The sequence below is a fragment of the Tachyglossus aculeatus genome, chromosome 3 (genome assembly GCF_015852505.1).
Source record: "Tachyglossus aculeatus isolate mTacAcu1 chromosome 3, mTacAcu1.pri, whole genome shotgun sequence".
In the NCBI taxonomy this organism is placed as follows: domain Eukaryota; kingdom Metazoa; phylum Chordata; class Mammalia; order Monotremata; family Tachyglossidae; genus Tachyglossus; species Tachyglossus aculeatus.
The window spans coordinates 28031128-28044148 of NC_052068.1; the positions used below are offsets into that span (position 1 = coordinate 28031128).

General features: G+C 48.3%; 1 protein-coding gene across 1 annotated transcript; it reads right to left on the reverse strand.

Annotated features, from left to right (window-relative positions):
• Positions 1-5763: 5763 nt before the first annotated feature.
• On the reverse strand, positions 5764-12598 carry LOC119925258 (dual specificity protein phosphatase 13-like). The gene is made up of 3 exons (XM_038743360.1): positions 12453-12598; positions 7873-8090; positions 5764-5963 (listed from the first exon to the last, which is right to left on the reverse strand). Exons 1-3 carry the CDS (start codon positions 12596-12598, stop codon positions 5764-5766), a joined length of 564 nt encoding a protein of 187 aa, XP_038599288.1.
• Between the last annotated feature and the right edge of the window lie 423 nt (positions 12599-13021).

Below are 13021 nucleotides of genomic sequence, written 5' to 3' on the forward strand. Positions count from 1 at the left end.
GTCTGCTGGGTGACCTTGGGCAAGTCGCTTAACTTCTCTGAGCCTCAGTTACCTCATCTGTAAAATGGGGATTAAGACTGTGAGCCCCACGTGGGACAAGTCTAAAATGGGGAGACAGAGAACAAAACCAAACATACTAACAAAATAAAATAAATAGAATAGATATGTACAAGTAAAATAAATAAATAGAGTAATAAATATGTACAAACATATATACATATATACAGGTGCTGTGGGGAAGGGAAGGAGGTAAGATGTGGGGGATGGAGAGGGGGGCGAGGGGGAGAGGAAGGAAGGGGCTCAGTCTGGGAAGGCCTCCTGGAGGAGGTGAGCTCTCAGTAGGGCCTTGAAGGGAGGAAGAGAGCTAGCTTGGCGGATGGGCAGAGGGAGGGCATTCCAGGCCCGGGGGATGACGTGGGCTGGGGGTCGATGGCGGGACAGGCGAGAACGAGGTACGGTGAGGAGATTAGCGGCAGAGGAGCGGAGGGTGCGGGCTGGGCTGGAGAAGGAGAGAAAGGAGGTGAGGTAGGAAGGGGTGAGGTGATGGACAGCCTTGAAGCCCAGGGTGAGGAGTTTCTGCCTGATGCGCAGATTGATTGGTAGCCATTGGAGATTTTTGAGGAGGGGAGTAACACGCCCAGAGCGTTTCTGGACAAAGACAATCCGGGCAGCAGCAGCAGCATGAAAATGATATGAAAATAAGGATCCTATTTTGAGTTGGCTGCCTTAGGGATGGAACAGTGAAGATGCCTAAGGGCTCATCATAGTTGCACCTGAAAGTCAATCAATCAATCAATCAATCGTATTTATTGAGCGCTTACTGTGTGCAGAGCACTGTACTAAGCGCTTGGGAAGTACAAGTTGGCAAGTCATCCCTGGGAGAGTCAGCAGAGCCAGAAGAGGGCAGCATGGCCCAGCATCCCAAGTTTGACCTGCTTGGACCCGCAGTTCTTCGCATCTGAGATTGACCCCCTGCTCAAGTCTCATCGCTGATCGCTTCTCTATCAGATAACAAGTCTGATGGAGAAGCAGCATGGCTCAGTGGAAACATCCCGGGCTTTGGAGTCAGAGGTCATGGATTCAAATTCGGGCTCCGCCACTTGTCAGCTGGGTGACTTTGGGCAAGTCACTTCACTCCTCTGTGCTTCAGTTACCTCATCTGTAAAATGGGGATTAAGACTGTGAGCCCCCCGTGGGACAACCTGATCACCTTGTAACCTCCCCAGAGCTTAGAACAGTGCTTTGCACATAGTAAGTGCTTAATAAATGCCATCATTATTATTATTATCACTGCTCATAGCCCTTCCCCTCCAAACCCTCTGTGAGGGGGATGGGTTTCAGCCTTTAATCTCCTCAGACTAGCCACAGTTGACATCCCACTCCCCTTTCTCCCCCTCCTAATCCTGCTTCCCATCGGGACCACTCTTTTTATTGAAATGTTTTTTGCTAAGTGCTTACTGTGTTACAGGCACTGTGCTAAGCACTCTCTGTCTCCTCCTGGCAGAAGGCCGTTGACCTTAGCTTTACCCCAGGGGGCAGCTGCCTAATTGAGAAGCGGTATTGAGAACAGAGAAGCAGCATGACGTAATTGTAGAGCATGGGCCTGGGAGTAGAAGGTCATGGGTTCTAATCCTGCCTCTGCCACTTGTCTGCTGTGAGACCTTGGGCAAGTCACTTCTCTGTGCCTCAGTTACCTCGTCTGTAAAATGGGGATTGAGACTGTGAGCCCCACGTGGAACAGAGACTGTGTCCAACCCGATTAGCTTGTATCCACCCCAGGGCTTGGTGCAGTGCCTGGCACAAAGTAAGCCCTTAACAAACACCACGAATATTATTATTATTTGGCTCCCCAGACTGATGAGCAGCTGAACCAACCTGGAAAGCGTCTCCACCACCAAGAGGAACCTCAGGCTCACTGACTCCACTGGCTTGCCCTGTGGCAGCCTCCGTTCATGGCTGCCTACGCTCCAGTGGAAGAAAATGAAGAATTCAGGAAGGAGAGGTTTGCCAGCTACAGGCTAGTATTACTTACATGGCTTGGGGTCGGTCTGGATCTGAAAACTTAGCAAGAAATTTTCAAGTGCAAGCATGTGCTTGGGAGTCAGAGGTCATGGGCTCTAATCCTGGCTCCAGCACTTGTCAGCTGTGTGACTTTGGGCAAGTCACTTAACTTCTCTGTGCCTCAGTTCCCTCATCTGGAAAATGGGGATTAAGACTGTGAGTCCCATGTGGGATAACCTGATTATCTTGAATCCCCCCAGCACTTAGAACAGTTCTTGGCACATCGTAAGCACTTAACAAATGCCATCATTCAGTGCTTAGAACGGTGCTTGGCACAAAGTAAGCGCTCAACAGATACCATCATTATTATTATAAAGGCTTGAGATCAGCAGGGGTTGGGAAGGTTGAAGAGCAGAAGCACCTCTAATCCAATCAATCAACCACTCGATAATAACAATTGTATTATTTGTTAAATGACTGCTATATGCTAAGCAGTGGACTAAGCATTGGACTAAATTCATGATAATCAGGTCAGATGCAGTCTCTGCTCCATAGGGTGTTCACAGTCTAAGGCGGAGAGTGGTCGGCATTTCATCCCCATTTTCCCAGATGAATAAACTGAGACACACTTGCCTAAAGCCATACAGCAGTAAGTGGAAAACCAAAGTTAGAACAGAGCACCCTGATTCCCAGGTCCGTGCTCTTTCACTTAGGCCATGCTGGTTCTTTAAATAGTATTTATTAAGCTCTTTCTTGTACAGAACACTGTACAAAACACTTGGAAAGATACAGTAGCATTGAAAGCCATGATTCCTGCCCTCAGAGAGTTTACAACCTAGCATGGGAGACAGGTACTAAGATAAATTACAGGTAGGGGAAGTCACAGAGTTTAAAGATATGTACATAATAATAATGACAGCATTTATTAAGCACTTACTATGTACAAAGCACTGAGGAGGTTACACGGTGATCAGGTTGTCCCAAGGGGGGCTCACAGTTTTAATCCCCATTTTACAGATGAGGGAACTGAGGCGCAGAGAAGTTAAGTGACTTGCTCAAAGTCACACAGCTGACAAGTGGCGGAGCCCAGATTTGAACCCATAACCTCTGACTCCGAAGCTCATGCTCTTTCCACTGAACCATGCTGCTTCTCCATAGCACATAAGTCCTATGTAGCAAGGGAGGGGTTGAGGTTTGGTGAATCAAGGGAAATGGTAGAGTGACTGGTAGGAACTGTAGTGGTAGGCGGGACTGGGAGAGGGAGAAGGACAGAGAGGGCTGTTGCTTTTTCTGGAAGAAGGAGTGGAGGGGAGTAGTGGCCGACATTTGCTAACAGGTGGCTATCCCCAGTGCTGACTCAAGCTTTCTGCTCTCTCTGAGAGCCTTGCTGCCTCCCACTCCTGGGGGAAAGGAGACAGCTTTGCTTCAGATGCCCAATTAGGTAACGAATGGGTCACCCCGGACATTGCCCCATTTCCCTGTCGGTCCTCAGCATCTGCCACAGGAAACTGGAGTGGCTCACTTCCCATCCAGTCAGACTGGAAACTAGAGTGGCTCACTTCCCACCCAGTCAGACTGCCCCACCCCACGGAACAAAAACTACTGCCCTCCGATCAGGGCTTGAATCCTTGGGCCCTCCTAGCCCTTGGGAGCTGGGGAAGGACCACCTCAACCTATGTGGGCTAATGAAATGAAAATGAAAACATCTCTGGCTTTCTGGTCCCATTAACCTCACCCAAATATCCTTCTGCTTTGCCCTCTTCCCCCGCAATAGAGTCTATGAGCAATGCCTCAGATGGTGGTGAGTGGCAGAAGCCAATATAGGAACCAAGTGAAGGATAAAGTACTTTTTTTCATTTAATCATATTTATTAACACTGTAATATTAATAATGGCATTTATGAAGTGCTTACTATGTGCAAAGCACTGTTCTAAGCACTAGGGAGGTTACAAGGTGATCAGGTTGTCCCACGGGGGGCTCACAGTTTTCATCCCCATTTTACAGATGAGGGAACTGAGGCACAGAGAAGTGAAGTGACTTGCCCAAAGTCACACAGCTGACAATTGGCGGAGCTGGAATTTGAACCCATGACCTCTGACTCCAAAGCCCGTGCTCTTTCCACTGAGCCACGCTGCTTCTCACTGTATTAAGCACCGGGGTAAATACCGGAAAGTTAGGTTGGACACAGTCCCTGTCCCATCTGGGGCTCGTGCCCTAAATAGAAGGGAGTAGGATTCAATCTCCATTTTGCGGTGAGTAAACTGAGGCACAGTGGAGTTAAGTGATTTGCCCAAGGTCCCACAGCAGATAAGTGGCAGAGCCAGGATTCAAACCCAAGTTCTCTGACTCCCAGACTTGTGCTCTTTCCACTAGGCCATTCTGCTTTCAATCAATCACCAATGGTTTTATTGAGCATTTGCTCTTTTTGGAGCACTATTCTAAATGCTTGGGAGAGTACAATAATCCCAGCTCTGCCATTTGCCTGCTGTGTGATCTTGGACTAGTCACTTCACTTCTCTGGACCTCAGTTACCTCATCTGTAAAATGAGGATTAAGAATGTGAGCCCCATATGGAACAGGGACTGTGTCCAACCTGATTACCTTGTAACTACCCCAGTGCTTAGAACAGAGCTTGGCACATAGTAAGTGCTTAACAAATACCATAATAATTATTATTATTACACTACAATAAGAGTTGGTGATGTGATCCTGCCCACAAGCGTATTCAACTTCTTGAGTCAAATCCTGATTTTTCATAGTGCCTTTGCACCAACACTTTCGCTGTCCCCTCCACCAATTTACGCCAGGCCTGGGGCCCTCCCCCATTTGCAAGGCTGATTTGCAGGGATATATAATGATGGCATTTGTTAAGCGCTTACTATGTGCGAAGCACTGTTCTAAGCACTGGAGGGGATACAGGGTGATCAGGTTGTCCCACGTGGGGCTCACAGTCTTAATCCCCATTTTACAGATGAGGTCACTGAGGCTCAGAGATGCTAAGTGACTTGCCCAAGATCACACAGCAGACTTGTAGCAGAGCCGGGATTCGAACCCATGAGCTCTGACTCCCAAGCCCGGAGTCTTTCCACTGAGCCATGCTGGATTTGAAAGCTCTACCTCCATGAGAAGCTTTAGTAGACCCAGCGTGAGTGTGGTTGCATGTACTGTCCCTCCCCCATCTTCTGAATAAGCAGGAGAACACACGTGCTTTTCTCTTTATGGATCTTCTCTTTCATTTTTATTGGTTTTGCCTTTGATTTATCTATTGTGAGGCGAGAGACTTGTGAATACAGAAGAACAAGACCCTAACAAGTCCAGACCAAGAACACAGTCAACCTCAGTAGCTCTTGGTTCCGATTGTCTCTACATAGGTAGTCTTAGGGTTTCCTAAAACCAAAAACATAACAAGAGGGGACTCAGCTGGGTTTAGCTTTGATTACGACTGACTATCGGTAGGGGAGGATAGGGCATGTTTAGTTTGGGCATATTTAGGTCCAAGATGCCTTAATATGGAATTGCAGTCTCACTTCTCACCCACTAAGGACTCGATCTCCTCCATCGCCCCCATCTCACCCAGCCTGGGCATGTGGCCTTGGACCTCAGGGTTCACTTTCCCGAGTCGCAACGACCGTGAACCCCCCAGCCTGGTGTGACCCTCACAGACGTTTCCCTGACTCTTGCTGTGGCTTGACAACAAACTTCTGTGCCACTGAGCAAAGGCTGAAAGCCAAATGTGGCCACCTCGTCCCTTGGCGGGTCTGGTCACTGGCCTTTTGGGTGCCGGAGTTGCCCATCGAGCTCACGCAGCTGCCGGAGGAAGCCGGGGTTGGGGAATATCCAGCGGCGCTCCTTCACCGTGTCGATGGCCTGGACCAGGGAGAGCCTGTGCTGAATCATGAGGTAGGCCAGAACCAGGGTGGCCGAGCGGCTCATCCCCACCACGCAGTGCACCAGGACCTTCGCTGGCAAAGGAGACAGACAGACAAAGGTGGTCAGGGCACTGCCAGCTGGACTGGGGCCGGGATTCCGGCCAGCACTGCGGGACGGCATGCTACCCAACCAACCGACCTGGCCAGCTCCGAAACTGACTGGACAGGCCCTGGGATGGGATGGGAAACAATAAAGCCGCTCCTTGGAATTTCAGTTGCTCCTTTCCTCCCTCAGGCTTGATGCCCCATTACTATTATTATTATTCATTGCATTTATTGAGTGCTTGCTGTGCACAAGTAATATACTAAGTGCTGGGCAGGGGACAGTCAGTCCTCAACTTGCATCATGAGTTATGTTGAGTGGCATTTAAAATGTTTCTCCACGCACACCCCATTTCAGCTTTCCAACATTAAGTAAGCCTCATGTGGACACTCATTCTATTTACTGTCCGTGTCCAGTATTTCAGTGGAGCTAAGATGAAGGTGCCAGCCCTCCTGGCTGACTCCAACCTATCACCCTCCCTTACCCTCTTCAAATATCCTCCCCAAATTGTTTCCTCATTTTCCTGTGGCTGTTGTGTGACCCCCCCAAAATTCCACCCTCCTGAATCCACCTCTGTGCAGTCTTGTTTCAAAGTCAAGCCCATTTCTTGGCCAGCTACAAGACTCTCCATTCCTCCACCTCCACCCCCATACTCAACCCTGGCTCCTGCTTCTATTACCACAGCAAAGGAACCAGCCAGACCGGGCCAGTTAATCAGGAGAGCTGACCTGGGAGGAACTGCTGCTATCTTCTCCCCCTCCACCTCCCCTTCTCAGCCACCCTCCTTTCCTCCCTGCCAATTGCCTACTGCGTGATCTGGGGCAAGTCAGTTAACCTTTCTGTGCCTTGGTTTCCTCATCTGTAAAATGGAGCTTCAATCCCTGTTGTCTCTACTAATTAAACTGCGAGCCCTGTAAGGAGCAGGGATTGTGTCCAACCTGATTATCTTGAATCTCCCCAGCCCTCTCCTTCCCCACCACCCTCATCCCTCTCCCTGAGAGCTGTTCAGGGCCTCAGGGGCTTACAGTCTAAAAATGGGTTGGGAGAAGAAACTGACCAAAGAGACACATACAGGAAGAAACATTAAGTTGACAACAACCAAATCAGTGGTCCTTGCTGTTGAGGGAACAGTTTTGAGGCACCTCACTCCTACAACCAGGCCGTTTCCAGTCCAACAGCTGTGACCGTCTCCATCCCCACAATGTCCCTGTTCTTTTTCCCTGGATTATAAACGGTGGCCCTTGGAGGGGCAGTGACACTCTCCAGATCACACAGAGCCAGAGCAGATTTCAGGTCATTGGACTCCTGGCCTAGGGCTCATAGGGCTCATCTTACCCAACTCCCAAATATGTGGTGAAGGATTAGGGACCTTTTGTTCTCTTTAAGGCCTTTAGCGTGGTCAACTCTGAAATATTGGCATCATCCGACTCCAGTAGTTTCTGGAGCTAAATGAGCATTGCTGCATATTCTGGAGGTGGCAAGTTTACATTTTTCCTTATTAAAAATCAATGTCAGCCATTTGCAGCCGCTTTACATCCCTGCTTATCCCAAGGTCTGCCTCTGGGCTCTCTGTTCTCCTGCACTCTATGCTTAGGTGATTTTTTGAGGCATTAGGAAAGCACTTTAGGAATGGGTACGTATGCATTTAAAAGATCACATTGCCTCTTAGAGAATTTTGAAACCGAGCCTTTTGTAATCAAACGGATCAATATTACAACTACTCGAAACATCCAGCTGAGCCCACATTATTGGTTCTGTCTGTAGGGTGTAGGGAATTCCTTGAAAGCAAGATGATCCGGAGCTTTGGGCTAGAGAGGGCTAGAGATCTACACCCATCTCTGTGGGTGAGCTGGGCTGTATGGTTCCTTCTTTCTGCGGCATTATAAAGCCCCTTCCTACCTCCAGGCGTGCTCAGGGCTCCATGGATGAATTCTGCAGCAGAAGAGAAGTAGACACTGATGTCAAAGCTGGGGAGGTCACTGGCGGGCACCCCAAAGTAGTGAACTCTGCTGCCATAGAAGTCGGCTCCCCCTTGGCAGTACATCCCGCCGTGGGCTGCATTCAAGATGTGGGTGATGCCCATTTTCCACAGCTCAAATCGGTTATTTGCTGTAGTTCTGATATAAAGACCAATCGATAATAACATACCGTAGTTCTGATGTAGACCAATCAATAATAATAACCCAGACTGAGCCCCCTTTTTCCTCTCTTCCTCCTCATCCCCCTGCCCTACCCCCTTCCCCTCCCCACAACACCTATATATATATTTGTACAGATGTATTACTCTATTTTACTTCTACATATTTACTATTTATTTTGTTAATGATGTGCATGTAGCTTTAATTCTATTTGTTCTGATGATTTTGACACCTGTCTACATGTTTTGTTTTGTTGTCTGTCTTCCCCATTCTAGACTGTGAGCCTGTTGTTGGGCAGGGACCGTCTCTATATGTTGCCAACTTGTACTTCCCAAGTGCTTAGTACAGTGCTCTGCACACCGTAAGCGCTCAATAAATACGATTGAATGAATGAAGAAACCCGTGCACCCAGGGGCCCAGTGAACCCTGGGTCCTGCACGGTGGGGCCCAGGCTAACAGCTCAGCTTGCCTGCTTCTATCAATCAATCAATCAAGGATATTTATTGAGCATTTACTATGTACAGAGCACTGTACTAAGCGCTTGGGAGAGTACAGTACAACAGAGTTGGTAGACATGTTCCCTCCGAGGGCAGGGCAGGAGCTAAGGGAGGGAGGCAACCAGAATGGGGGGTTGTTTTTGGCCCAAGGGAAATAACCAAGGGAAACAGGGTGCTAGTGGAAAGAGCATATGGATCTGTGTGTCAGAGGACCTGGATTCCGAGCCCAGCCCTGCCACTTGCCTACTGTGTGAAGTCTGGAGGCCTTTCCAGACTGAGCCCCCTCCTTCCTCTCCCCATCCCCCCGCCCTACCTCCTTCCCCTCCCCGCAGCACCCGTATATATGTTTGTACAGATTTATTACTCTATTTTACTTGTACATATTTACTATTCTATTTATTTTAGTTTGTTAAGATGATTTGTCTAGACTGTGAGCCCGCTGTTGGATAGGGATCGTCTCTGTATGTTGCCAACTTGGACTTCCCAAGCGCTTAGTACAGTGCTCTGCACACAGTAAGCGCTCAATAAATACGATTGAATGAATGAATTAATGATGTGGGGCAAGTCATTTAACTTCTCTGTGCCTCAGTTTCCTCATCTGTAAAATAGAGATTCAATCCCTGCTGTCCCTCCTACTTAAACTGTGAGCCCTATATGGAACAGAGACTGTCCAACCTGATTATCTTGTGTCTCCCCAGAACTTAGGACAGTGCTTGGCACATAGTAAATGCTTAACAAATACCATTATTATTACAGTTATTATTATTATCATTATTATCATTATTATTACCAGGGAATACTTGCCTGAAAGAGAATGACTGGACTCCTAACAGGGCAACTGAGACCAAACTCAGAGGCCCCCAGGACTGATAAATCAGGCTTTGAGTTAGAAGGAATTTGAATCCAAGTGCAAATTCCATCCTTTCATGCTGATCCTGCGCATTTCCAAGTTCACACTGGCAGTCACCAGCCCCCCGACTGTGTCAGGCAGAGAGAAAACTGGAGATCTTTTTGGGGTCTTGGGAGGCAGTTGAGCTGCATAAATGTGTTCTCTTCCACCCCCGCATTCTGACCCAAACACTAAACTGGGCACATGAAGAAGGGCGGGACCACTGATGACTGGACTCAGCCAGACTTTAGTCAGGGTGGAGGCTTCTCCCTTCTCCCTTCCTTCCTTCACCTGTTCAACGACCCCCTCTCACTGCCTCTCCCTATACTTAAAAAACCCCTCCATCTACATCTATAAGTCATCTACACCTGCTCTCTCCACTTCCTCTCTTCCAACTCTCTCTTTGACTCCCTCCAATCTGGCTTCCACCCCCTTCACTCTTCAGACACTGCCATCTCTAAAGTCACCACTGATATCCTTCTTGCCAAATCTAATAGCTTTTGCTCTATTCTAATCCTTCCTCAATCTCTTAGCTGCCTTTGACACTGTGGACCTCCCCCTCTGGAAACATTATCTTCATTGACACTGTCCTCTCCTGGTTTTCCTCCTCTCTCTCTGGCTGCTCCTTCTCAGCCTCTTTCACAGGTTCCTCCTCTCCCTCCCACCTTCTAACTAATAATAATAATTGTAGTATTTGTTAAGTGCTTGTTATGTGCCAGACAAAGTATTAAGCGCTGGGGTGGATACAAGCAAATCATTTTGCATACAGTCCCTGTCCCACATGGGGCTCACAATCTTAATTCTCCTTTCACAGATGAGGTAAATGAGGGACAGAGAAGTGAAGTGACTTGCCCAAGGTCATACAGTAGGCAAGTGACAGAACTGGGATTAGAAACCAGGTCCTTCTGACTCTCTGACCGGTTTTCTGTCCACTAGACCACACTGCTCAACTGTGGGAGTCCCTCAAGGCTCAGTTCTGGGTCCCCTTCTATTCTTCATCTACACCCACTCACTTGGAAAACTCATTTGCTCCCTCAGCTTCAACTACAATCTCTATGTGAACGATTCCCAAATCTACATCTCTTATCCCTCTCCTCTGCAGTTTCACTTTTCCTCCTGCCTTCAACGTGGATGTCCCACCAACACTTCAAACTTAACATGTCCAAAACAGAATTCCTCATCTTCTCACCAAACCCTGCCATCCTCCTGTTTTTCCCATTACTGTAGACAGTACCACTATCCTCCTCTCTCACAAGCACATCACCTTGGCAGTGTGGCTCAGTGGAAAGAGCACGGGCTGCGGAGTCAGAGGTCTTGGGTTCAAATCCCAGCTCTGCCAATTGTCAGCTGTGTGAATTTGGGCAATTCACTTAACTTCTCTGTGCCTCAGGTACCTCATCTGTAAAATGGGGATTAAGATTGTGAGCCCCACGTGGGACAACCTTATCACTTTGTAACTTCCCCAGAGCTTAGAACAGTGCTTAGCACATAGTAAGCGCTTAATTAATGCCATTATTATTATTATTATTATTATTATTATTATTATGTCCCACCAACACCTCAAACTTAACATGCCCAAAACAGAATTCCTCATCTTCCCACCAAACCCTGTCATCCTCCTGTCTTTTCCATTACTGTAGACAGTACCACTATCCTTCCTCTCTCACAAGCACATCACCTTGGCAGCGTGGCTCAGTGGAAAGAGCACAGGCTTTGGAGTCAGAGGTCATGGGTTCAGATCCCAGCTCTGCCAATTGTCAGCTGTGTGACTTTGGGCAAGTCACTTAACTTCTCTGGCCCTCAGTTACCTCAACTGTAAAATGGGGATTAAGGGTGTGAGCCCCCAGTGGGACAACCTGATCACCTTGTAACCTCCCCAACTCTTAGAACAGTGCTTTGCACATAGTAAGCGCTTAATAAATGCCATCATTATTATTATTATCATTATTATTATCCTTGACTCATCTCTCTCACTCAACCCACATATTCAATCTGTCTCCAAATGCTATCAGTTCTACCATCGCAATATCACTAAAACCTGTCCTTTCCTTTTAATCTAAACTGCTGCCATGTTGATCCAAGCACTTATCCTATCCCCTCTTGACTACTGCATCAGCTCCCTGGCTGACCTCCCTGCCTCCTGTGTTTTCCCACTCCAGTCCATATTTTGCTCTGCTGCTTGGGTCATTTTTTTTAAAAAAAAACCCAACATTTAGCCCATGTCTCCCCACTCCTCAAGAACATCCAGTGGCCGCCCATCCACCTCCACAACAATCGGGAACCTTACCATCGGCTTTAAAACACTCAATCAGCTCTCCCCCTCCTATCTTGCCTCACTGATTTCCCAGTACAACCCAGTCCACAGGCTTCGTTCCTCTAGCACCAGTCTAATCACTGTGTCTTGATCTTGTCTGTTTTGCTGACGAACCCTTGTCCATGTCCTCCCTCTAACTTCTTCACCTTTCATATCCACCTTCAAAGCCTTTTTAAAATCACATCTCCTTCAAGAGGCCTTCCCCGAATAAGCCCTTGTCTTCACTATTCCCCCTCCCTTCTGTGTCATCTGTGGACTTGGATCTGTACCCTTTAATTACTTGATATTCACCCTCAGCCCCACAGCACTTATGAATATACCCAAAATGTACTTATTTTAATGTCTGCCTCCTTTTCTGGACTGTAGATTCCTTGTGAGCCGGGGACATATCTACCATCCCTGTTGTATTGTACTCTCCCAAGCTCTCAGTACAGTGCTCTGCAGAGAGCAAGTGCTCAATAAATACCTTTGATTGATCGCTCCATCAGGCTGCTCTCTGCAGATGATCTTTAGGAACAGTAAGTCCCCAGATTTACTCCTTGCCCTGCCCAGAAACAAGGTTTTAAACCGAACTCTAAGCCAAGGGGCAGGTGCTGGGCAGCTACAGATTGGTTATGGTTCTCTCCATAGTGGCCACTTACACATCTCCGATGAAGAGGTTTGGCCAGACTTCATCCACGTGGCTGCAGGAAGCCCGCCCACTCTGAAGGAGCTGCTCGAGCTCTTGTATGCTGGGACATGCGCTGCCCTCTGTGCTCTCTGGTTGAGAAATCTTGGTCCCTGCCATCGTGGTTGTCCTGGAGACTCTACTAGTGGAACCCGGGGAGCCTCTTCCCTGCCCCCAGCATCAACCCGAGCGTCTGCAGGTGTCATTTGTCTTTCCGGGAGACGGGCAGTGGCAGGTGGGAGTGAGGAGCAGGTGACTCAGCAGACTCTGGGGGCCTGTCGAGTGGCCTGGATCCAGTTACCGGCATCTCTAGAGGGAAGCCAAACCCACAGGCCTAACAGCTCCGGAGTCTTGGTGGAAAAAATGACGCACCCCCCGTCCCTGCTTGAAGCACCGTGACACAGTGGCAAGAACCGCTGAGAAGCAGCGTGGCCTGGTGGATAGAGCATGGGCCTTGGAGTTAGGAGGACATGGATTCTAATCCCAATTCCACCACTTGTCTGCTGTGTGACCTCGGACAAGTCTTTTCTCTGTCCTTCAGTT

Bases quoted from the DNA above. Each gene is read 5' to 3' on its own strand.
- LOC119925258 (XM_038743360.1), bottom strand. From the start codon at position 12,598: ATGGCAGGGACCAAGATTTCTCAACCAGAGAGCACAGAGGGCAGCGCA. The intron at 8,091-12,452 runs GTAAGTGGCCAC...TCTTTATATCAG, and splicing joins AACCTCTTCATCGGAGATGT to AACTACAGCAAATAACCGAT. The intron at 5,964-7,872 runs GTAGGAAGGGGC...CTCCTTTGCCAG, and splicing joins AGCCCTGAGCACGCCTGGAG to CGAAGGTCCTGGTGCACTGC.